We start from the raw sequence: 26,517 nt of genomic DNA on the forward strand, positions 1-26,517 counted from the left end.
CCTGCGAACATCTGCCTCCAATCAGCTTTCGAAAGTTCTTGCCTAATACTGTCAAAATTGGCCTTTCTCCAATTTAGAACTTCAACTTTTAGATCTGGTCTATCCTTTTACATCATGATTTTAAAACAAATAGAATTATGGTCGCTGGCCCCAAAGTGCTCCCCCACTGACACCTCAGTCACCTGCCCTGCCTTATTTCCCAAGAATAGGTCAAATTTTGTACCTTCTCTAGTAGGTACATCCACATACTGAATCAGAAAATTGTCTTGTACACACTTAAGAAATTCCTCTCCATCTAAACCTTTAACACTATGGCAGTCCCAGTCGATGTTTAGAAAGTTAAAATCCGTAATTGTCATTTTATAATATCTTCAGGGGGGATTGTGAAATGAGAATAAAATGGGTGTGAGAAGAAGAGTAAAAACATATGGGTATTGTCAACGTACATGGGTTGTACCAACTCTGGTCATGGCCTCAGTCATTGTTGCTCAGTGATTGTAAGCACTGTCTCTTAACGGGAATAAGGATATGCAGCTGTCCCATGCCAGTTTACCCCTGCCAATTCCAGTCTTCTGCTACTTTATCCCAAGAGAGGGCAACATTGAGTGCTGTGCAGTTTTGAGGTATGGCATTTATGGTTGAAAATCATGCATTCCATGAGGTGTGGATCAGAAACCAGACGGAGAGTCTTGCAGCAGTGTAAAGTGTGTGTGTGTGGTATCTCTCAGAATGTTAATTGAGAATCCTGATGGATGTTATGTTTGTGATGGACAGGGTTCTGATACATTGAAGAGTTGTTGAAGCTAGTGAGATGGTTGGTAGGAAATACATTCACTGACCTTGGATAATCATGTGGTCATTGAACTCAATATAGCACAGGATCCAGGTTCTCGGAGTTTCACTCCTGGCATAGAACCACCACCAAACCCCTTCTCCAGCCTCCATGCCTATCTGTTCCTGCTGCCTTTTGACTGTCAGGATGGTCTGCTTTCCACTTTGGGAGAAACAAGATATTTCTCATCTCCTTCCTTACATTCGCTAAGTACCCTGCTGTAGCTCCTGTAAACCTCAGAGCATGCTGTCAGCCATGGTATACCATTCTTCTGTCTTCTTCCACATCACAGTGACTTGCAAGAAGATTTGCACCACCTGCACATCACCTTCCACCTTCCTTTATGACATCCAGGTTGCCTTGTGCCAGCCTCTCATGAAATAAAGTTTTATGGTGAAGAACGCAACAACTAAACGGCATAGTTAGATTTGACTGGAAATGATTGTAATTAGCAAGCAGCACAACGTCGACATGCAGTCTACATCAAGTTGAACCTCAAAACCAGTGCCTGTACTGGAAGCTGTCTAATTTAGCCTTGATAGAATTCATATCCTCGTTGATGTCCTGTTCAAACCTTTGAGCTCCTCAGGAATTTGTACTCAGCCTCATTAATTTAATCAGTCGATCCCAAGGAGTAAACGTTTTGATACCCAAGAAGTCAAAACTGTCAGTAAGTCTTCAGAGCTCTGAAGACCCATGCGCTTTCAAGCCCATTGTGGAAGTATAATGAGGTGCTGATACAACAGGCCGAATCCTATATGAATTGGAATAGAATTTGATCTGGCGAAGTGGGGATGGGGCCATTTGAATGGGAGAGAGGCAGAGATCACTAGAAGGGGGTGAAAATTTGACTGGCCTGTTGAATCCAGAGAGAAGTTAGGCACCTGAGGAGGAGACAGAAACAAAGGTTTTGTGGTTGATAAGAGAGGCCTGGAAAGAGTTCACCAGATTCCTTGGTAAGAGAGTCAGGGTTAGGGGTTACTAAGGTTTCCTCCCACACCCCACGTTCAGGTGGATTGGCCATGCTAATGAAGAATTTCTCCGTAATATCCAGGGATATGCAGTTTAGGTGGGTTAACCATGGTAAAAAAATCCATGCGGGGTTATAGGGATAGGGTGGGGGCATGGTGGGTTTGGGCAATTAGGCTCTTTGGTGAGTCGATGCAGATTTGGTGGGCTAAATGGCCGCTTTCTGCACAGTAGGTATCCTATGATTCTACGTGATCAAAGTTGGATCAGAAACCAGACGGGGAGGTTGGTAGAGAGGTGCCCAGCTTTGAAGGTTCTTCAGGCAGGCATCTGGATCCGGTAGGCAGGTATAAAGTCACTTCGTCAAGTGTAAATCTTCCAAACCCTTGCCCTTGTTTGAGCTGGTTGCAGGTAATAGGGAGTGCAAAGGGACTTGAGAGCCCTAGTCCAGGATTCTCTGAAGGTTGTGTAGGTAGTTGGAACTTTTAGGTGGAGTTGGTAGTTAGGAGGGCAAATACAATGTTGGTATCTATTTTGAGAGGGCTAGAATATAAAAGCATGGATGTACTTCTGGAGCTTTACAAAGCTCTGGTCAAACAACATTTGGAATATTGTGAGTAATTTTGGGGCCCATCCTCAGGAAGGATTTACTGGCCCTGGACCGGGTCCAGAGGAGGTTCCTGATAATCACGCCAGGAATGTAAAGCTTAACATATGAGGACAGTTTGAGGACTTTGGGTCGATATTCAATGGAGTTTAGAAGGATGAGGGGGAACCCAATTGAAACTTACAGAATACTCAACGGTCTGGACAGAGTGGACATTGGGAAGATGTTACCATTGGAAGGAGAGACTAAGAGCCGAGGGTACAGTCATAGAGTAAAGAGAAGACCTTTCAGAATGGAGATAAGGAGAAACCTCTACAGCCAGAGAGTGGTGAATCTATGGAATTCATTGCCACAGATAGCCGTGGAAACCCAGTCATTGAGTGTATTTTTGGCAGAAATAGAGAGTTTCTTGATTGTTACAGTGATCAAAGGTTATCGTGAGAAGATGGAGGAATGGGATTGAGAAACTTTTCAGCCAGGATTAAATTGCGGTTCAGACCCGATGACCCGAATGGCCTAATTTCTGCTCCTATGTCTTATGGTTTTATGGTGATGGATTTTTGAAGTCTGAAACAATCTTAGGTAATGCACGCTTTGCAATGAGATTGGTTCAGAAAGGTTTTTCACCATTATAGCTCCATCTTTTGTTAAAGATCTGAGAGGAGAGGTAATGAAGCAATCAATCTTTCACATTTAGTTAGTGAATTTCCAACTCCTAATCGATGCTGCTGCCGTTGTCAAGACAGCTCCAAGTCTACCTCCGGTAGCAACAAGCATTCAAACTTTTCATGGATTTCCCAGGCTATCAGTCTTCCGAACTCCCTGACTGATTTAGTTTACACATTAGTGTTTCAGGGCATCAGTGTACTTTTGCCATCCTAAAAGTAGTGCCATAACAGAAGACTATTGGTGTGGGCGGTAATTTCAGTACAGATTTCCAAGCAGGCCTGGAATTCCTTCCGTTGATGTGCATGAATTCCTTTTAAATGCTTAAAACAGATTGTCACATATGAGGTCTTGTGTTAGATGTTATCCTGTAAAGGGATTGGCTTCCCCTTCCATTTAAGTATGTGAGGAAAGTGATGCATGTAAGCCGTTCTCCCTCCATCCATCCCAGAGCCCAAACCTAGTTAAGACAATCATTTGATATTATAGATAGTAGTCTTCAAATATTGGCACAGAGGAAAGCACATTTTGTTTTCTAATCTCTTGATTTATTTGTGGGCTTGTTTCTGTTTCTGTAGTGCCTACGATCAGAAGCCACCCGCAGGATTGAAACCCTCTAACCCGCCAACCCCATCCAGCACACCAGTCTCCCCCTTGCACCATGGGTCACCTAATCCTGCAGCAACTCCCAAACCGGACCGAAGTTTTCCAGCTCATCTGCCTACCACCCAGCCCATTCCAGAGAATGCCTATCCAATGGATCCTAGGTCAGCAAGTACACTTAGTTATTTCCTTTATTGATTCAGATATAATAAGTGTTTGCTGAATTCATCCATTAGTATCTTCTAAATCAAGCTGGAGACAAGGAAGTCCTGAGTGTACAGTCAGGAGGAATTCCATGTTAATTGCTTTCTTGTGGGAGCATTGTCACATGTTAGTGTGGGATGGCTGCTGTCTGCATTTAAAGCTGCTGACAGCCAAAGATAGATGCATCTAAAACTGCACTGGGTTTATATAGAAATATCGGCAGTGAGATTGCTTTCAGCATAGTAGTATGAATTGGTAACAGTGGCCTGCTTAACACCTTGAGGATTTTTTTTCACTAACTTCAGTGGAAAGGAGAAGCAAATGGGGTCACTTCTGCCTGTTCAAAGTCATGGCCTCAGGCCAGTTCCACCCTCAGGTTTTTCAGATCATTGGTAAGTTCACTGCATAGTATTCATCATTCAAATATATGGCATTCTTGGAAATTGTTATGTTAGATTTTACTTGTTTTCTCAACTACAAGTGAATGATAAATATGTGGGAATGTTTGCAAAGTGGGAGTTCAAGGAATTCAGATGAAGCCAAAAAACTGCAAGGCAAATCTGGAGCTGTTTGTACTTCATATCAATCCCTAAGAATCTATTACAACCTTGAATGATTCCACACGACTATCACTTTTTACATGTGTTATAAGAATATCGTTTTTGGGCTCCCAGTAAGTGTTTCTGGGGTGAAAGGCTGTGTGCTGAGAGTGCAAGTCATGAAATCAACTCTGTCACAGCTTCAGTCTGCTTTGAGACATTGTTCATCCTAGCAGAAGCTCTCAATATCAACACTGTCAAAGTATGCTGTTGTGTTGTTGATGTGTGATGACATTAATGCTGAACAATGAATGCCAGTAATGTAATTACCTTGAGTTTATTATGCTGTAACTTGCTGTTTATAAATCAAGAAACAAACAAAATTTGGAGCGAGGAAAGGTTATTTGCCCATTAAATCTAATGTAATTATTCACTGATGTGCATTTCCTCCTCACCCCACCAGTGTGCTTTACTTTAAGGAGCACTTTGTTTTCTCCTACATTGTTGTAAAATGAAGCAATGTTAATGCAATCTCTGTAGCCTTCAATTGTCTTTCTCCATGCCTAAATATTTTTTCCATCATCTGCAGTTACTTCAGAGTTCAATAAAATGACTATAGGTCATGTGAGCTTCCAGTATACCCCCTTTGGGAATCTATCCAGTAACAAATCTATTGCTAACAAGTTTGTTGCATCATACATTTGGATATTATTCCCTGAGAAATTAATTTGTCTATTTAAAAAAAAATTCTCTGGGGGTTCTGCACAATATATACAGAATGAATGTTATGCGGAAACCTAGTGCCCTCCTGGTTTTGTAGATATTCACTTAAAGATGTACATGTATAAAATACCAATGGTTCGTCATTATTGTCAAAAATATGCGCCCCCCCCCTCTCCAGTTATAAAACTCAGTTAATTCTTTGCTTCTATGGTTGTGTCTCAAACTAAGCTTCTGATTTTCAGTTAAATCCTTTGCCATTGAATGTAATTGGATCTTTCCTGTGGTGTTCAGTTTTTACAATCCATATCAGTGTCGGACAATTAGTAAGGACAATAATGAAGCATACTTCAATTTTCACCAAACTTTCCTACTCTGTATCACTTTCAGATTCCGGCGTCAGCTCTCGGAGCCGTGCCATTCGTTCCCACCTCCACATGGGCTGCCCAGGGAAGGTCGTCCGATGTACCAGAGGCAGTTGTCTGAGCCCAACATCCCTTTTCCCCCTCAGGGCTTCAAACAGGAATATCATGATCCAGTCTATGAACATGCCACCATGATTAGTGGGCCCACAAACCAGAGTTTTCCACAGCCGATGATGATTAAGCAAGAGCCACGGGATTACACATATGATTCAGGTTAGTGGTCTTTGGAGTACCAATGTACAAAATAAGATCCAAGGTAATAGCATCAATGAAACAAATCATCTTCAGCTGCAGCTTATTGAATTACTGGTCATTCACAGGCCCTGTGGAGCCTCAACTGGAGTGCATTATCTGATGTGCTTGCACTTGTAAAGTGCTATGGGTTCACATTGCTAGTGTTCCCTTTGTGGAAGTGGCCGGTGACATTGTGGTTATTAAGGATAAACCCATTCATCTCTATGAGCGGTTGCTTTATCACAGTTGTGTAGTGGCCATGCAGGAAGGCCTTGCTTTTCTCTATTTTCTCCCAATTCTTTATCTTTAAGTGTAGTTCTTCCTTAACTCCTTAAAGTAATCTAATCATAACCCTAAAGTAAACTAAGATTTTTTAAAAACGTTTGCTCTATACAACCAGTGTCTTTTGACTTTAATGCTTAGTTTTAGCGTGAGCTTAAATGTATCTATATATGCATGAATGCATCTATCCATCCTTTGAACTGCCTATCATATATTAGAACTCTTGCACATGATGCACATCATCATATTGTTCTGACATCACTTCTGTATAACACTTCCTTCTTCATATTTATTAGTTAAAGAAAGCTAGTTGTCGGGAAATTAATTTAGTCCCCCGAAACGAAAAATCACAGTTGTGTGGTTTTGCTGACTCATAATACTGCTTTAAAGAAAAATCAAAAAGGAACCACAGATTTATAGCACCCTTCACAACAATGATACCCCTAAGTGCTTCATAGCTAATGAGCAACTTATTTGAAGTTCAGTTGCTCATATAACTTGGGGAAAATAAAGTAGTAATTTGTAGCAACATCAAGGCCCTATAAACTGCTGTGAGATGTAACAAAATTTTTTTTCTGAGGTTGTTGCTTGGTTAAATGTTACCGCTACATCTGAGGAACATCTCTATTGTTCTTCAAATACATAGGGATCTTTTACGTCTTCCTAAAGGGAATTGTGGACTTTAGTAAATTTGCCATCCAAAAGATTATGCTTTCTCAGTACCGTGCTGAATGAGGTGTTTGACTGAATTATTTGTACAACCTGTGGATTGGGGCTTGAGTCCGTTCCCTCTGATTCAGAGAAGAGAGAGCCACCATTGAGCTGTTACTCATTCATTTAGATTTTAGGTCATTACTGTGTGGTTTTCTCAATTTACAAATATTTTGTCCCTGTTGTGTTGCTGATATATGTTATTGCTGCAAAAATTGGAACAAAGCCTTAATTATCTGCACCTTTTATATTCCAGTGTAGTATTTGCTCAGAGAACATAGAATTGTTACATTAAACAATGTTTTGAAATTCTGTTTAAATTAATATTTATAAGGGCCAGTTTTAAAAATATGCATTTCCATCGACATAGTCTTATTAGATGCATAATTTAAGACAAATCTCTTTTACTGCACAATTTGATTGGTCCTTGTGATCATTACATTTTTGTCATTGATCCTGAAAGTATCTTTCCATGAGTTGTTATTCCCTACTAATGTCTTTTCATTGGTCACAGCTAATGCAGTGCCTATTATGTTACAGCTCTGCTTCCATGATGCTTCCAGTATCCACTCCTGTCCTAATTGCTTGCTCAGTCTCCTTGTTCTCAGACTGAATGCATTCATTACAGTTCTCTGTGCTACATCTTGACTTAGGGTCGCAGGTTGTGTCTCAATTCCAAACACATTTGCCCTGTCAGGACACAACAAAACCACTTAATGCTTTCCTCATTAAGCTGAACCTCAATTCCTACAGACTTTTTAAAAACACAACATACCCATTGAAGCCAACAATAATCTGGCATCTAGCCTCATTATTATCCCAGCTTTCTCCATCCCTATGCCAAGTAGACCCTTGGGTGATCCAACCTGGCAAGCCAAATGCCCATGCCATACTCTGAATATTCTGATCAAGATATCAATACAGGTATATGAAGAACAAACATCCTGCCATAGAACAACTCAGTCTTGGTTAAAACCTCGATTAACTTGGGTGCAACACAGCAAATTACACTGAATTTTAATATAAAATGCTACCAAATGTATTTGTTGTGCAGGTATACTGTTCTCTGTATTAGCATAAAAATAAAACAAATCATCAAATTTTGAAATGAACAATTGTTCAGGGATATTGTAACTATATACATTCAGGAAGAAAAGCTAGATGAAATAGGCATGCATTTGCGATATTTGAATGTATTTGTGGCAAATGTTTTAAAATGAATGGACTTCAAAGACAAACAAATTTGACATTAATTTCAGTGTTAGCCTGTATTGTAGTACCTCAGTTTTTCCAGAAATGTATTGTTGCAGTGATGAGAGTGCTTTGAATTTCTATTTGTACATTAGATAATGTGTTCATGTGAAGTAGACCCTCAGAATTAATGTACACAAGTTTATTTTTTTGTTGCACTGTCAGATTAAGTGATCAAAAGTCACAGAATTTCAGCAGCAGTCAACAGCATTCTGAGTTCAACACATGTCAACAGTATAATCCGGATTTATACTCCCATTACAGTGTTACGAGGTCAAATGGACTCTGGCTGTCTTTCTAAACCAGTAATTGAAGGCTGAAGCCACATTAGCCCGATCATGTCAACTTTACTCAAGAGTGATTGATTCAATCTATCTCCCCGGGGCCTCTGCACATAAGCTGAACGCAGGCATGAATGGAGCTAGACAGCATTGAGTTTCATTCATAAAAATGGAGTGAAGGGAAAGACTAGAATTCCCAGTTAGACTGGCTAGGGTGTACAATTCTAGCAGCTGCTTCCTTTGCCAGATTACTTGATACAACCATCACTGCATGCCCAGAGTAAACTGATATCACTCTTCTGCGTTTGTGCACAATTAATGTGTAGCGATCGAGGATGTCCCATTCACATTGTTCAGAGATAACAGGAGCTGACTGGTCTGCATTCCATTCAAATATTTCTTCCATTGTGAGTACCTTTCAAGTTTCTGATGCAAGCCACATAAAGGGAACAAGAGCAGCCCCACATGGTAATACAAGGAATTCATTTACAAGGTCACAAAGAAGTATATAGCAACCTCTTTTTGTAGCAACCAAATTTCTGACATTTGCTTTTGCTTCTCTTTCCATACCAAATTGGCCAGTGCACATTTTTTTTTTCTTAATCCAGATAAATTGTCACATGTGGGCCAAAAAATAACAAAAAAATGAAAATGTTTCCTCTTTTCCTCTTGATTTGCATGTAGTTGCAAAATGATTGCATGCCAATCCATATCAGTTAATTATTCAGGCAGTTTAAATCTGACAAATATTGTCAGGGAACAACCTTGTAAAATAATTACCTCCTTGCAAAGAGATGTTAAAATGATTTAGGTAGGAGGTCTTAAAAGGCATGGCGAACAATTTGGATTTACCGTAGCAAAGGTTGTTCTACATAATGTTAGGATTTTGCTTCTTACATCCCAGTGATCAGTTACAGTTCCATTTATAGAAAGAGATCAATTCAGGTTGCTAACTGAATGGGAATGGGAAGAGACTTGACTGAATATGGATATCGTGGGAGTAGTGAACATGAGGTTTAAGATCTAACTAAAAAGGGAAACAGTAAAGATAATACGACAGTCAGCGTTACATTTCATAGATATCAAAAGGAAAGGAGACAGTTTGATATAGGATCAAGGTGATTAGGATGGTTTGTGCATGTGGATGGTAAGTGCTGATATTAGTTGGATGAATGGCCTGCTTTGCTACCCAAACTTGTGTATGTTTCTGTGAAAATGAAATGGAACTAGAAGAAAAAAAAACAAAATTGTGAATATTAGGTGTGAATTCAACTTTCAGAGATATTCATTTTGTCTGAATTGCAGTCAGAATGTTTCAAACGCCAAATGCAATTCAAGCAAAGATCAGAGAAAACTGCCGCAGTCACATTAGAAAAACCTATTCAGTTTGACCACCAACACGGCTAAAGTGGTTCTAGATCATATCATCATGTAAGGTTACATCTAACATTCATATTTAGAAAGGATTTTAATTCAGTGGAACTCACACTCAGTTTGAAAATGTCTTGCCATTGTCAGGATCAGGCCTGAGGTTTAAAACTGTTCGACATTCTGATATCTAATGGAGATATTAAAGAGAGATAATGGAGATATTAAAGCTTATGAACAGATTTTGTAAGCAAATGGAAATTGCTTAGATGTAAAAGGATAAAGCACTGGTGAACAACACCAACTAGATTCTTCCTCCTTATCCGAACAGTGAATTAGACCTGTTTTAAAATTTACGTTCCAAAATGAACTTGTGAATCTATGATGGAGTATTTTTCAGGTAATTTGAGGTGCAGTTGCTAGAATAAAAACAAGACAATTAGTCATTCCTTCCCATTTGTGTTACAACAGGTTGAACTCCACTGATGGTATACCACAGATGATGGAATCCTGTTATTTAACTGTGGAAGTCACTAGTCCAGAGTGTGGTGCAGGCAGGGACATTGAGTAAATTTAAGGTGGGGGAGGTAGACAGATTTTTAATTAATAATGTGGTTGAAGGGTTATGGGGAGGATGGGGTTGATGCCAAAATGGGATCAGCCATGATTGTTTCAAATGGCAGAGCAGGGTCAAGAGGCTGAATTGCGTACTCATGCTCCTAGTCGAGAGTGTGTTGCTGGAAAACCACAGCAAGTCAGGCAGCATCCAAGGAACAGACGAATCAACATTTTGAGCAAAAGCCCTTCATCAAATGTTGATTCTCCTGCTCCTGGGATGCAGCCTGACCTGCTATGCTTTTCCAGCAACACACTCTCGACTCTGATCTCCAGCATCTGCAGTCCTCACTTTCTCCCACTCCTGCCCCTAATTCTTATGGTCTTATGTGATGGCTTTGATCTTCAGAGACTGATTTCCTTTCCTTGATCATGAGATATTAGAGTATTTACACACTCTCCATAATAAAATTGTACTGCTGCACAGGGAAAGCTTTGAAAGCTAAATGTTCTCTTTCTTTATTATTAAGTGAAAACAAAAGATACTTGCTAGCTAAAGGAAATGTGAGGGCTTTTGCAAATGCTCTGAATCAGTGAGCTCATCTACAGATTGTTGAATTGAAGTTAAGCCACTTTATCTAAGGGAAAATTGATATGTAGTGGAGAACTTTTGGCTTGCTGATGGTAAAAACAATGGAGAGAATAGATTTCATCGAGAATGGAAATTGTGTGGGTTGTGAACTGAGTGACTGATTTAATATGGCTAGTTTGCCAGCCCTGCTAATGTTGAAAGTAATTCCTGTCGTCATGCAAACTTAAAACCACAGAAGCAATTATACATAGAGTTATACAGCACCAAAGCAGACTCTTCAGTCCAGCTCGTCCATGCTAATCAAGTTTCCCAAAGTAAATGAGTCCCATTTGCCTGCATTTGGCATATACCCCTCTAAACCTTTCCCTATTCATGTAACTATCCAAATGTCTTTTAAATGTAACTGTACTTGCATTGTTTCAAGTACTGTTCCACACCTGATTTGCTGACACTGGCTCCTTGTCATCCTGGATAAAGAACAATATTCACGCTCCAGTCAGGAACGTCTTTATCCCCCTATCATGACAGCCTTGACAGGGCATCTACATTGCTGTGCTACCCGCCTATCAGTATTTAATCTCATGAATACCCTGACAGAGCCAGTGCCCCAGGTGTACAACTGCAGAGTTGGGCACTAACTCTGTCAACCTACTCATGAATTCCTTTAAAAGTCTTGGGTAGATCATTTGATTGTAGAACGGGCAAAACCATTATATATTTATAGCTTGTTCCACCACTCCCTGCACAACTCATCTGGGTGTTTTGTTGGTAGACGTGACCAGTGCACTTTGAAACTGAAATGATGGTTCTGGCTCACATTTCTGGTCCCGTTGTGTGAATTCTTTTAAGACTGGTTCTAACCAGTCGCTAGATTTTGAGGTTGTGGACCCCCTTATCATTCAAATGATGTAACACAAATCCCCATCTCCAATTGTGATCAGTTGCTTCAGAGACAATCAGGGTTTAGCCATGATGGTTGCCTTCACTAAGGCTTAGAAATCTGACTGGGCACATGTTACTTTGCCAAGGGAACACACACAACAACTTTATGAATAATTTTTTTTTGGGAACTTCCAAAGAGGCAGAGGGTTTTTGTTCAAGGTAATCAAGCTACTTAAGATCATTGTGGCTTGCCTTTTAAACATTTGGAGCCTTTGTCTAATCCTCAGAAGCCTCTCACAGATCTCTGCGGGTGAGTATTCCACTTGAGCCCTACCATGTGCCTGCGTGTTAAACTGCCAGGAAATCAGGGCTACTGCATTGAGCTGTGATGAGTCTGGACAGGAGATTCTTCCATGGCTGCTGTTCCCCTCCCCTACCCCTTCAAACTTTTGGAGTGTCTTACAAGTGAACAAACAAGGCACAGAATCCCAGGGAAGTTGAGATGCAACATATTTTTAATTCCTGATGAAACTGCAGGTCAATTTATGTCTTCGTCCTGAGACTGGAATTTCATATTCTGACTGTTTAGGATTCCTGAAGAAGGGCTTATGCCCGAAACATCGATTCCCCTGCTCCTTGGATGCTGCCTCGCCTGCTGCGCTTTTCCAGCAATGTATTTTTCAGCTCTGATCTCCAGCATCTGCAGTCCTCACTTTCTCCCTGTTTGGGAGATTATCCATTTTCCCACATATAATATTGCACATTTCTCTGCACTGAACTCAGTCTGCCACTATTCTTTCTCTGCGTAGGCGGTTTGTGTCATTCTGCTATCTCTTGCATTCTTCTTCACATCTTTAATTCAATGTCATTAGTGAATTTTAATAGCAGTATTTTTGTTACAATGGTCAAGTCAATTAAATAAATTAAAATGAGGGACCAGCATAGACCTTTGGAGAATGCCTTTCCCCTCATTTTATGTTTAATTACTGTTTTCCATCCCTCTATTTATACAGCAGCAGTGGCTTTAATGCCACTCACCTTAATTTTGAAACGGTATCTTGAATGGCATTTATTTAAATGGATTTTAACATTCTTCACATTCTCTTTATTCATACTTGATTGTCTCAAAATAATCCACCCAGTGAGTTATTTGACCTGCCCTTTTAGCATCATGCTGGCTGTCCCTGATTAATTCATGCAAGTCTAAGTGCTCAATCATTTATCTTGAAGAATATGAACTCGAAAGGGGTAATCTAACAAAAACATAATCCCCATGGAGAACCTGTTGCACTGGGACTGCATGTAGAAAACATAGCCATACTTCTTCACATTGTATTATCATTCAAAGTGATCTAGGCAAAGGCTCTGCATTGAGTTTGCAGGTTCCTCAAATGACCCCTTTTAATTTTACCCACGACTAACAGAAGGTCAACTGGCCTATACACTCCACAGTCATCTACTTCCTCTTTCCTAACCAACTAAGGAAGATAAAATAAAGCTTCAGGAGGAGGGAAATGGGGATGACTTCAGCAGGAAGGCATACTTTTGATATGCCCATGGGGAAAATGTCAGGAGATGTGGGATGTAAAATCCATGTAAAATGTCAGACGGGTTGGGGTGAATAGATAGGTAATGGAAAGGTGACCTACTGGTCATTCGGAAAATCAAGGGTTATGGGATACAGCAGGAAAAAGGAGTTGAGGATTATCAGATTAGCCATGACCTCATTGAATGGTGAACTACACTTGATGAGTTGCATAACCTCCTTGTGCTCCTACTTCTTATAGACTTAAAGATTTCAATTTTCATGACCTTCTATTTAACAAACATACCAAATGTGACCTTAACATTACCAATGTCCAACTAATATTCTGAAGAAAAATAAGGCTTGATAATATGACCAAAAACCCAAAATGCATATTTACTTCACAGGACATGTTTCATAGAATTGTGGTCTTTTCACAAAACAGTCTAAACTCACTTGCAGCTCTCACTGAACTTGAGTATCATTTCTTCACTGAGTCAGTCATAGAGTCAGACAGAACAAAAACAGAGTCTTCAGTCCAACTCGTCAGTACTGACCAGGTATCCCAAACCAAACTAGTCCCATTTGCCTGTGTTTTGACAATAACCCTCTAATCCTTTCCTATCCATATATGTGTCCAAATGTCTTTTAAATAAAAGCAATTGTACCAGCTTCCACCAGTTCCAATGACAGCTCATTCTGTACACGCATCACCCTCCTCATGAAAAAGTTGTCTCTTAGGTCTTTCCTCTCTCACTTTAAACCTATACCCTCTGGTTTTGGACTTCCCTACCTTGGTATTCAAGTGTGATGTATGTTATGTGGGTAAAGTGAGGCTTACCTTCTTCTGTCCCCAGAATAACCATCACCCAGCTTGTTGCCTAGCAGAGGTAGCAGGAAGCCATATGTCCCTGTCGTTATGCCATTGTGAATTTGGATAGATAATCTAAAACATTGTCATCTTCTTTCCTGCCTTCATTCCCTCAAACCTCACATTCACAACACTCAGTTTCACTTCTCAGAGATGCTAAGGATAGTGGGCATTTTCCATTATTTCTTGTAGATAGTCAGAATCCACAATTCTTTGCTTTTGTATTTATGGGCTAACTTTCGAAATCACTTTCACTGATGTATTGAAGGCGGAGGGTCTGCATAAAATAAAACAGCTGATGAGCTCACCACCCTCCTGCGTACCCTCCAACATGACTCCCATATGCCAAGGGACCTAATAAGGTCCAAGGCAGCTTGCATGTATGCCCTTAAGTCCGTTAAGTAGATAATCTGTTGGTCTGCAAGGATGGTGAGGGCATAGCAAAGTGGAGTGCAGACAACCCATCCTGCTGTAAAATCCACCCAGAATTCGTCAACACACATAGCTTGTGAGGGAGCCTGTTGTCAAAGTTAATGTGGAATGTATTGGAGAATTGATGTGAATATGGCACTGCATTCATAGAGACAAATTGGAAGAGATACAGCCAGTGTCTAAAATGAGAACCCAGTGTAGCATGCTGTTACTTATGCCTTAAGTGTTTAAAGTTGACAGTTTAAAAATTGAACTGATGGGAAGAGTCAAATACAATGCAAAGTATGGAGACTTAATTTACTTTAGGAACCTTTTGTGCATCTCATTAATTTAATAAACGAACAGTGACACCTCAACCTCCAGAATAACATTTGCCCTCACACACCTCCTACCCTCTCACGTAGGTTGTATGAATAATATACAAACAGGTCCTATTTATTGTTTACTTATTCAAACAGTCTGCAAACAGATTATGGTAACCCTGTCACCTCAAAGATCTCCAGTCAAGGGAACCTGAACTCACGACACTCTTTCTTCATTGTCACTGCCTTATGTTCTTGAAACACATTATGTGGGTACCTTTCTCATTGGAGCTGCAGTAATTTATGAAGGTGGTACTCTACCATTTCATCAAGGAAAAGAATGGGTGTGCAATAAGTGCTTTCCTTATGCCTACATCCCAAATGTAAAATTTGGAAATAGAGGGAATATTAATTATTAAGTGTGGATTCTTGTTGGAAACAGTCAGAACAGTTCAAAATGTTAATCTTTGAAATAATGGTTGGCTTGCAATTTTCTTTTCATCAAGGCTAGATACACAGGCCAGAGTCCCACAAGGTCAGAAGGATTCTGAAGCCATTCACAAATGGTTGTTGGGCCTTGATGCCAGGTGCCTCGAGTTCATAGAATCCTCTGTGAGGGTCATGAAACATGAGCCATTCAGCCCATTGAGTCTGCACCAATCCTCCGAAGAGCATCCCACCCAAACCCAGCCCCCTACCCCACATTTCCCACACCTAACTCGCCTAGCCTGTGTATCCCTCAATTCTATACACAATTTAGGATGGTCAGTCCACCCAACGGGCAAATCTTTGGACTGTGGGAGGAAACTGGAGCACCTGGAGGAAACCCATGCAAGCACAAGGAGAATGCGTGTATTTTGCACAGACAGTCACCCAGGTGCTGTCCCCACAGAGGATTATGAGTCTTTGTCTGGTTTTGGGAACCTTTTGAAAAGGAACTCCAAAATGTCTTGTCCATGGCAACTCAATGGCAAGTCATGTTCCCAACTACTGTTTTGATTAGAGTGGTGTTGGAAAACCACAGCAGGTCAGGCAGCATTCGAGGAGCAGGAAAATCGAGGTTTTGGGCAAAAGCCCTTCATCACTACCTATTCCTGATGAAGGGCTTTTGGTTATGACAGGGCCAGGGGTCTGCGAGTGAATAAAGGATATGGAAGATGATGTCAAGGCCCTAAAATCATTGAACTCCACATTGATTCCTGAAGGTTGCCAGGTCCCCAAGTGGGAAATGAGATGCTGTTCCTCCAGCTTGTGCTGAGTGACACTGGAGCGATGCAACAGGCCTGAGACAAAGATGTTGATCTAGTTATTTTTACTGACCAGAAATTGGAGAATGCCACAATTTGGACACACCAACCTCTCTATCCAATTCTCTAATCTGCATTTCCATCTTGAACCCATATAAGGTCTTGATAAACTTATGTGTATGTGACATACTGGGGGCTGGATGTGGGACTTGCAAATTGCAGAACTTGCAACCATTACAACTTGCCTGCTTTGAATAAATTTAGTTTTTTTGTCAGTTCTGGAATATATAGGGTGTAGGTTTACTCGCTGAGCTGTAGATTTGATATCCAGACATTTCATTACCTGGCTAGGTAACATCATCAGTGGTGACCTCCAAGTGAAGCAAAGCTGTTGTCTCCTGCTTTGTATTTATATGTTTGTCCTTGATGGGGTTCCTGAGGTTTGTGGTGATGTCATTTCCTGTTCGTTTTCTGAGGGGTTGATAGATGGTATCTAGATCTATGTGTTTGTTTATGGTGTTGTGGTTGGAGTGCCAGGCCTCTAGGAATTCTCTGGCATGTCTTTGCTTAGCCTGTCCCAGGATAGATTGTTGTCCCAGTCGAATTGGTGGGTTTTTTTATCCGTGTGTAGGGCTACAAGGGAGAGAGGGTCGTGTCTTTTTGTGGCTAGCTGGTGTTCGTGTATCCTGGTGGCTAACTTTCTTCCTGTTTGTCCTATGTAGTGTTTGTGGCAGTCCTTGCTTAGAATTTTGTAGATGATGTTGGTTTTGTCCATGGGTTGTACTGGGTATTTTAGGTTTGTTAGTTTTTGTTTGAGAGTGTTGGTGGGTTTGTGTAGTCTGGCTGTCATTTCTGAAACTTCTTTGATGTATGGTAAGGTGGTTAGAGTTTCTGGCTGTGACGTCCAGGAATGTGAGTTTGTTGTCGGTTTCGTCCTCCTTGGTGAACTTTATGCCTGTGAGGGTGTTGTTGATGATGTTAAATGTCTCTTCTATCTTCCACACATCTAATAATGCTTTGAGGGGAAAGTAAACCCTCCATCTCTGCTTAAAAGGAAGATATTTTATTCTTCAATTGTCACCTGCTTTGAGTCTCTCGCACAAGTGGAAACATCCTCCTTGCTCCCACTGTATCAAATGCCCTTAAGATATGATGTTTTCTCAAAAAGATCAATTCTCATTCTTCCAGACCCAATGGGTACATGCCCAACCTGTTCAACCTCTCTTCAGACAATAAGCCCTTGATCGCAGGAATCCCTGTTGGCAGTTTGCAGAAAGTCAAATCCATCAGATGCCCTTGCTTTATCTGCCTTCACGTCCCAAGAGAAAAGTGGCAATAGCTTGAGTGTGGTTTTAAATTCTAGTTATTTCAGCATGCGAAAGGATTTCAGACAGTTGTAGATGCTCATCCTCCTGCACATAAATTAAGAATGTCAACGTTTGGGGAATTATCCATTGCTTGCTATTTAATTGTGTCCTTGATAAATGTCAAGATCTTTTAATCATTCACCATTATTTTTTGCTTACAATCTGGAATACTATTTCTGCCTTTATTCTGGAGTTTTTGTGAATCTCTGTCAAAGTCACAGCAAGAGACTGAGAATATGCCCTTGGAAAATCGACTCAAAAGTTTCCAGTTTTGCTACAAGCAACAGTGAAAGGACATATTCACCCGAAAATTATATTGTGCCATCCTATTATTTTGGATGCAGTTGTGAAAGATGAATGTGGAGAAAATAATTGTCACAAATATTTTCAGTTTTGAAACATAACAGGATCCTTTTTGCTCTAAATGGATGATTTCAGTCATAACAAACATATTATAGTCAGCCAAACCATAAATGCAGAAGTGGATTCTGGAATATTCTTCAAACCACTTCCACTCTGCTAATACAATTACTTGAATTTATTGTTGATAAGTGATGGTCCAATAGCTTGATTTATGAAACGATCCATGTAAGGACTGATTCAATGTTTTCACACTTGGGAACCACACTATGAGGCCCACAGAACCAGAAAAAAAAGACAAGGGAGGAGCACAATCCCCTAAGGAGCATAGTTTATATTTTATCAATGTTAAGTAATGCTTGATCTTTCCTGACAACTCTGTATTTATAGACGGAGGTGGTGGTAAGGCAATAACATCACTGGACGAATAACCCTGAGACCCACGTCAATTAACTGGGGACACAGGTTCATAGCTGCTCATGGAATCTGAATTTAATTAATGAAAACATAAACTGGAATTAAAAGCTAGGCCAGGATTTACTACTCTGTGCACAAACTGTTGGCATAGGCAATTTTAGGGGTGACTAACTCCTTGCACCCACCAGTACTAAAGATTGTCAGATACTGTACAAATTAGGTGCTTAAGTGATGTTCAGCAAGCTTCTGAACCGAGATAAATCCTCAACACTGAAGTCCGGCTCTCTTGAGACTGCTGGCCTATTAGTATTCTACAACCTCAGGGAAATGGAGGCTTAGGCTGCACAGCCATGAAGAGCTTTATTGGTAGGCAGGTAAGTCTTATTGTTTGCTCGAGGTGAGAATCTTTGGCTGGAAACCAGGAGAACAGTGATTATGGTTAGAATTTGAGTTAGGGCAAGTATCAGGAGATTCAGAAGCAAGGGCAAAGAGATGGCTTTTATCATCAACCCCTCCCATCCTTTGCCTCCCACAGAGTCCCACCCCCTCCATGATTTCAACCTAGACTGTGACAAATGGAGCCACGCCTGAATCCCAAGACACCTCGTAGCCAGGTCACCCTGATTTCCCTGTTGCAAAAGCATTTTCCCACATCCTGGGCAAATAGGTATTCAGGTCTTTGATGTGTTGACGCTCATAAATGACTGGTAATTGACCACTCAAGGGGCTTAGTAGATGACAGGTTAAGAAGATCATTAGGGACCTTCTTGTCCAGAACTTAATTGCTAGGGTGGCAGGAAGGGGACAAGTACCTTTCTGGGCACAAACCATCAAATTATTTGTCCTTCACTACCTCAAAGGAGGGCAAAACCCACCTCCAGTTTCAGTAGTGGTGACCATGACTGTGTTATAAACAGCAATCTAATTCAGCTGTCCTTTTGGGAAGCAAGTCTGCCATCCTTACCTGGTCAGGCCTACTTGAGGCCCCAGAGTCTCAGAATATGATTGATTGTTAACTGCTCTTTGATATAGCCTGACACCTCCACGCAATGCCAGACCAGTCTGCTCCCAGCCATTCTGATGTACTCTGAACATCCCATCACCAACCTGGCTGCCTTGGGCTCTTACCCTCTAACCACCTGGAATCCTACCCACCTGGCACTTGATCCATTTATCACAATATCCACTTGGCACCTTACATACCTGGCACACTGCCTCTTAACCACCTGGCACCTTACCCTGTGCCATCCTAACCTCTCCTGGCTTCCTGGGAGAAAGTGAAGGCTGCAGGTGCTGGAGAGTCAGTCAGAAGGTGTGGTGTTAGAAAAGCACAACAGGTCAGGCAGCATCCAAGGAGCAGGGGAGTCAACATTTCAGACATAAGCCCTTCATCGGGAATGATGAAGAACGTATGACCAAAACGTCGACTCTCCTGCTGTTCGGATACTGCCTGACCTGTTGTGCTTTCCAGCACCAGAATTTCCGACTCTCACCTGGCTTACTGTTTGACAGCAGCTGTTGAAGTCACTGTCTATTGAAATTGTAAATTTCAGAACCAAGGAGGTAACTGTTGTGAAAAACATGGAGTGGTTTACATTCCCCTGACACTTCTGCACTCCGAGAGAGCTGTCATAATGGACGTACAACTCCACATCTGTTAAGGGATCTTGATCAGAATTTCCTGTCAGCAGTACAAAGCTCTTTTGTGGTGTATAAAAAAAGACTAGAGTACCATTCTTTGGAAAACCCAGCACAGCATTTCTCTGTGAGACAATAATTTAAAGGATACTCAGTGAAATTTGCAATTCTTATTTTATCCTGCTATGATAATCATAATAGTTAATTATAAAATAAAGACTTGCCCATCCTTCCCTTCCACTTGATGATCAAGCCTTTAAATGATCTTTAAATCCTTTTATATACCATTTCTTCAATAATAGAGCAGGCTGACAATCTACAGCTGCTCTATAAGTGACCACAAGCATATATATGACACTAATGTGAATTAAACTCCTGTTTTATTAGTTTTTTCAATCCATCATCTGAACCTTTCCATTTTCCATCAAGTATATTTTGCTACAGCTTGCATATGACCTCATTTCTTACAGGATTGCTGGAGAGTAATCAGGAATGGGAAGGCTAATGAAAATCTTTCCCTGCCTGAGCTCAGAAATTGTGAGGGTTATTGTAGTGGTTATCATCACTCTGGCTAAGAAGAACTAACTTAGCACAGGCCAAGGATTATATCTGGGAGCTTTGTGATTTGAATGAGACAAGACTGCACTCAGTGATACATGTGGGAGTAGCTGTATTCAAACAAGGCATTAAATCAGACATTTAGATCAGACATTTCCCCACCTTTAAGCATCACGTTGTTGTAAATCTCACTGGTGACCACACCCCTGACTGAATAACTCTCGATATCAAACACCAATGCCTTACAAGTTCTCAAATATATTGTTCTGCTGGAGAATTCACTGAGGAGTGCATTGTCAACAAAACTAAATGAATGTCCAGAAATATAATAATAATCAAACTGCAGTGGTGGGTCAGAACAAACCTTTGGTACACTAATGGTTCTGGTCCCTGAGACCGGGGAGCATATTGGAACACTAGAGACTCTGGAGAGGAAAACTACAAGGACAATGTTTGATTTTCCAGAGACTTGAGTTGTGAGGAAAATCTGAAGGAGATCAGGCCTTTTGATCCCAAAAAAAGAGGGAGGCTTTAAAGAGCATCTTACAAGGTTAAATAAGGATACATCTACAACATTGCTTTAAGCCCAAACCAAAATGTCTTCACGATTTCTTCCTCATCAAGTAGAAATCAATATATGGAATGACTCTCAGGTGAAGTTATGGAGTTCAATACCTTAATTTAGGAAAAAATAAAATGGTTGCTGAAAACTTTGGCTTTTACATTTTTGTGATTAAATGAGAAGTGATGCGCTGAATGGCATACTTTATGTGTAGCTACCTGTGCCTTTGATGCTTGTTTCAATATATTCTAGTTTCTGTCCTGTATATGGCTGCAGCCATGTCATTCTTGTTTACTTGCAGCTTTTTATTTATGATTTTCAAGGCAATTGAACACTCCATCCCTCCCCACCAAATATTCATCCTGATCCATCTCTGTAACATCACCCAACCTGTTCTAGAACAGCTATTCATCTCCTCAGGCCTCTTCAATGTCCATGTAATCACCTTCCAATATCTCCGAGACACATTTGATGTCTCATCCCTTTCTTTATTTACAACAATTCTAAGCCAGAAATTCTCAGGAGGATTTACATGCCTCAGGTGCCCTTAAGAAAGTATTGCCTGAGGCACGCAGTTTCCAGCAAGAGTTAAAGAGTGTGCCTTCAGTTTTGATTTTAAAATGGAGGAAGGAGCATGAAGATAAGATAGTTTGCATGAAGGAGGATCAGGAAGGAAACTGAGACCAGGAACAAATTGAAGATGAGGCGATTTTTAAAAAAAATCTGTGTGTTAGGAGATTAAATACATTAACCACCTGAAAGATGATAAGAGCATTGGACCAAATGTGAAACAGGTTAGGACTGGCAAAGATTTAAATGAACTCAAGTTTATGGAATCCCGAACAGGGAAGCCTGACCAGGAGACTTTTGGAGGAATTGTGGTGGAAGCGTGGATGTGATGTTGATGTGATATTGCTAGTGAGGAATTCAAAAACAGGATTAGGAAGCTGTACAGGTGGGACTAAGCAAAATAGAGCTTGACCAGTGATCTACATAAACAGCAGCTCCCCAGCATTACTTCACGTGATCATGTCACGAATGCATACTGTGAGAAGTTTGCCTTCAAGGAGAGAATGTTGACGGTACAGTCTGAAAATGAGAGAGGAGAAGCTATATTTCTGTGCCTTGTGCCACCACGTCAAAGAATTGACTTACTACCATTGTAAAAAATGAAGTAAACATCCAAATTGCTGTTGAAATAGATGTCTGGTGATAATGTGCTCTCAGTAGATCGTATTTCTTTTTCCGTTGTCTACATTGATACTGTATATATTTTAAAACTCCCATTCTGCCACTCCATCCTTGAATGCAGAAGGGATGCTGTCTTTCTGTTCAATGCAATATTCATAGAATGTAAAACGTTACAGAGCAGTACAGGCCCTTCAACCCTCAATGTTGCACTGACCTGTGAAACCAATCTGAAGCCCATCTAACCTGCACAATTCCACTTCGTCCATATGGCTATCCAATGCCTTTTAAATGCCCTTAAAGTTGGCGGGGCTACTACTGTTGTAGGCAGCACCTTCCACGCCCTTACTCCTCTTTGAGAAATTAAACTACCTCTGACATCTGTCCTATGTCTATCACCCCACAATTTAAAGCCCCCTCGTGCTAGCCATTACCATCTGAGGAAAAAAGCTCTTACTGTCCGCCCTATCTAACCCTCTGATTATCTTATATGTTTCAAGTCACCTCTCAACCTTCTTCTCTCCAACAAAAACAGCTTCAAGTCCCTCAGATTTTCTTTGTAAGACCTTCCCTTCATACCAGGCAACATCCTAGTAAATCTCCTCTGAACCCTTTCCAAAGCTTCCACATTCTTCCTATAATGCGGTGACTAGGCCTATACGCAATACTCCAAGTGCGGCCGCACCAGAGTTTTGTACAGCTGCAGCATGACCTCATGGCTCCGAAACTCAATCCCTTTACCAATAAAAGCTAACACACCGTATGCCTTCTTAACAACCCTATCAACCTGCTTGGAAACTTTCAGGGATCTGTGTACATGGTCACAGAGATCTCTCTGCTCATCTACACTGCCAAGAATCTTACTATTAGCCCAGTATTCTGCATATCTATTACTCCTTCCAAAGTGAATCAGCTCACACTTTTATGCATTAAACCACATTTGCCACCTCTCAGCCCAGCTCTGCAGCTTATCTATGTCCCTCTGTAACCTACAATATCCTTCTGCATTATCCACAATTCTACCGACCTTAGTGTCATCTGCAAATTTACTAACCCATCCTTCTATATCCTATCCAGGTTGTTTATAAAAATGACAATCAGCAGTAGCCCCAAAACAGATCCTTGTGGTACCCCAATAGTAACTGATCTCCAGGATGCACATGCCCCACCATCCTCTGTCTTCTTTCAGTTAGCCAATTTCTGATCCAAACCACTAAATCACCTTCAATCCCATGCCTCCGTATTTTGTGCAAAAGCCTATTGTGGGGAACGTTATCAAACGCCTTATTGAAATCCATGTACACCACATCAACTGCTTTACCCTCACCCACCTGCTTGGCCACCTTCTCAAAGAACTCAGTAAGGTTTGTGAGGCACGCCCTACCCTTCACAAAACCATGTTGACTATTCCTCATCAAATTATTCTTTTCCCGATGATTATAAATTCTATCTCTTGTAACCTTTTCCAACATTTTATCCACAACCGAAGTAAGGCTTACTGGTCTATAATTATCAGGGTTGTCTCTTCTCCCCTTCTTGAACAAGGGGACAACATTTGTTATCCTCCAGTTTTCTGGCACTATTCCTGTAGACAATGATGACATAAAGATCAAAGCCAAAGGCACGGCAATCTCCTCCCTGGCTTCCCAGTGAAACCTAGGGTAAATCCCATCTGGCCCAAGGGACTTATCAATTTTTACACTTTCCAGAATTGCTAACACCTCGTCCTTGTGTACCTCAATACCATCTGATCTACTAGCTTGTACCTCAGTATTCTCCTTGACAACATTGTCTTTTTCTAGTGTGAACACTGATGAAAAATATTTATTTAGCACTATCTGATCTGACTCCACTGACAACTTCCCTCCACTGTTCTTGATTGGCCCTAATCTTACTCTAGTCATTCTTTTGTTCCTGATATACCTATAGACATCCTTAAGGTTTTCCTTGATCCTTTCCGCTAATGACTTCTCATACCCCTCCTGGCTGTTCTTAACTCTTTCTTTAAGTCTTTCCTGGCTAACTTGTATCTCTCATGTGCCCAAACTGAGCTTTCACATCTCATCCTAACATAAGCCGCCTTCTTCCATCTTCCTATTCAAATTGTGAAGAATAAAATTCCCAAAATCTTCTGCCATTGCCAGGACCCTTCGCTCCATTAACTTGGATGACAAATTGATGGGTGCACTGCTCCTACATTTTTGTCCGTTGATATCAATAAATGGGAAATCGAGGGGCAGCGTTTAATATTCATTGGTTTGCTGCCTAGTTTAAAATCTCAGCTTCAGTGTTGAAGTTCAATAAATTGTTCTGAAAACAGAGTCCCATAGAAGGGAGCTATTTACTGAGCGTTAATACTGATGATAGCAATAATCTCAACTGTTCACCAGGAATGCTGCATATTCTGAATTGAATTTCATACAGCATAGTCATTTTGGAAAGGCTGGCTTGGCCTTTAGTGCTCACTGAAGGGACCTGATTACAGCATTTAGTTTAATTTATTACTGTAAATGTTTTTAAATCTTGTCTGTTTACTTTTTATTAGATCTGGTCACAATGGAGAAGGCAGGCAATTTAATTAGATGTAATGTTATTAGGTCAGTCATTACTTTGATGAAGTTCAGAGTGACACTGATGTTCCAAATTAACCATGTTACTTATTTTATTGGATAATCATATGTGGATATGGTTTTTAAAATTGAATTGTACTTGCAGTCTCTGTGCTAGTCATAAATAAAGTACAAATATTATAACAGCATTGTATTTCATTGCACTTAATACTCTCGCGCATCTGAAAGAAGGCTATCTATGAGGAGATCAACATTTTTATTACTGTTTTGAAAGTAACTGTCCACTGAAATGAAACAATGGAATATTTGTGTAGCTTGTCATCTGAAATTCATACCTCCACTGTATTATAGTGACATTAAACTCTTACAAATAAATAAGTTATTGACTGGACTAAAACAGCACAAAGAGAAATTTTGGACAAATACTTAAGAATTTGTCTTCTAGTATCCCACGTAATTTTCCTTGGAAATAGCTTCCACACATGGCTAGATAGCAATCTGGAAATTGCTTTGCCGACTGTTCACAAACAATTAGCTTTAAGGTTGCTGCACAACATGCAGCCATTCAAAAAGATGGAAAGGCACCACGTACAGAAATCACACACAAGAAGAAATTTAGAGGAGAATTTAGTCTCATAATATTGATACACAGCACTTGGGATGTAAAACCGATCAAATCCAGTCAAAAATATAAACAAATCAACGTCTGGTCAAATCAACGCTTATAATTTGAAGAAATTGTTGTGGAGTACAAACAGCCGAATCACAGTCTGTTCATGTCCATGACATCCAGAGTAGTGGGAAAGTCTAGGATGAGATATCAGAATAAGAGGTTGGACAGAGGACTGTTAAGGCTGAGTCATTAAGTGCATTCAGGGCTGAGATAGAAAACCTTTTAATCAGTAAGAAAATCAAGCGTTATGTGGAAAAGGCTCGAAAGTGGAGTTGAGGGTTATCAGAATGACAGGGCAGTCTTGAAAGGCAGAATAGCCCACATGTGCTCTGACATCTTGTGTTAAAAATGTTAACGGCAATTCTATCGCCTTGTGGAAAAAAAGGGAAAGCCCGTGATACGTAGATGGATGTAGTTTAATTTATTTTTGTTATTAGATTACTTACAGTTTGGAGACAGGCCCTTTGGCCCAATAAGTCTACACTGACCCTCCAAAAAGCAACCCACCCAGACCATTCCCCTACACTATAGGCAATTTAGCATGGCCAATTCACCTAACATGCATATTTTTGGACTATGGGAGGAAACCAGAGCAACTAGAGAAAACCCACACAGACACAGGGATAATGTGCAAACTCCACACAGATAGTTGCCTGAGCTGGGAATTGAACCTGGGTTTCTGGTGCTGTGAAGCAGCAATGCTAACCACTGTGCCACCATGCCATCCCAATTGCAGGGGAATGCATTAAAGTAGAGGTCAATATTACACAACCGAACCACAGGTCCACCCCCTCACAGCCATCCTGCAACATTCTCTCAAATAAAAACAAATAACTAAAGTTGCTGGAAATCTGAAATGAAAACAGAAAGCACTGGAGAAACTCAGCAGCTCTGGCAACATCTGTAGCAAAAGGAACAGAGTTAAGATTTTGAGTGCAATGATTGTTCCATCAATGGTTTTTATACCAATGATTTTACCGTCCTGGTGATTTTAGAGAAATTTCCCTGCTGCCATCTTTCTCACTCACACTCACTTGCAGCTTTCTTCAGAAGTACTTAACTGTCTTTTCACATATTTAATACAAG

At 40.6% G+C, this 26,517-nt stretch overlaps 1 protein-coding gene across 6 annotated transcripts in view; it reads left to right on the forward strand.

The window, feature by feature from the left end:
• Nucleotides 1-26,517, forward strand: part of etv1 (ETS variant transcription factor 1) — a 142,752-nt gene that overhangs the window by 73,256 nt on the left and 42,979 nt on the right. For 5 of the 6 annotated variants that reach the window (XM_043689841.1, XM_043689839.1, XM_043689840.1 and 2 more), the window contains 2 exons: nucleotides 3,653-3,841; nucleotides 5,531-5,778. In XM_043689841.1, coding sequence (XP_043545776.1) covers nucleotides 3,653-3,841; nucleotides 5,531-5,778 — 437 coding nt within the window. The remainder of the gene's footprint in view (nucleotides 1-3,652; nucleotides 3,842-5,530; nucleotides 5,779-26,517) is intronic. The other variant, XM_043689844.1, reaches the window with a different exon arrangement.

This window comes from Chiloscyllium plagiosum, chromosome 5, assembly GCF_004010195.1.
Source record: "Chiloscyllium plagiosum isolate BGI_BamShark_2017 chromosome 5, ASM401019v2, whole genome shotgun sequence".
NCBI lineage: Eukaryota > Metazoa > Chordata > Chondrichthyes > Orectolobiformes > Hemiscylliidae > Chiloscyllium > Chiloscyllium plagiosum.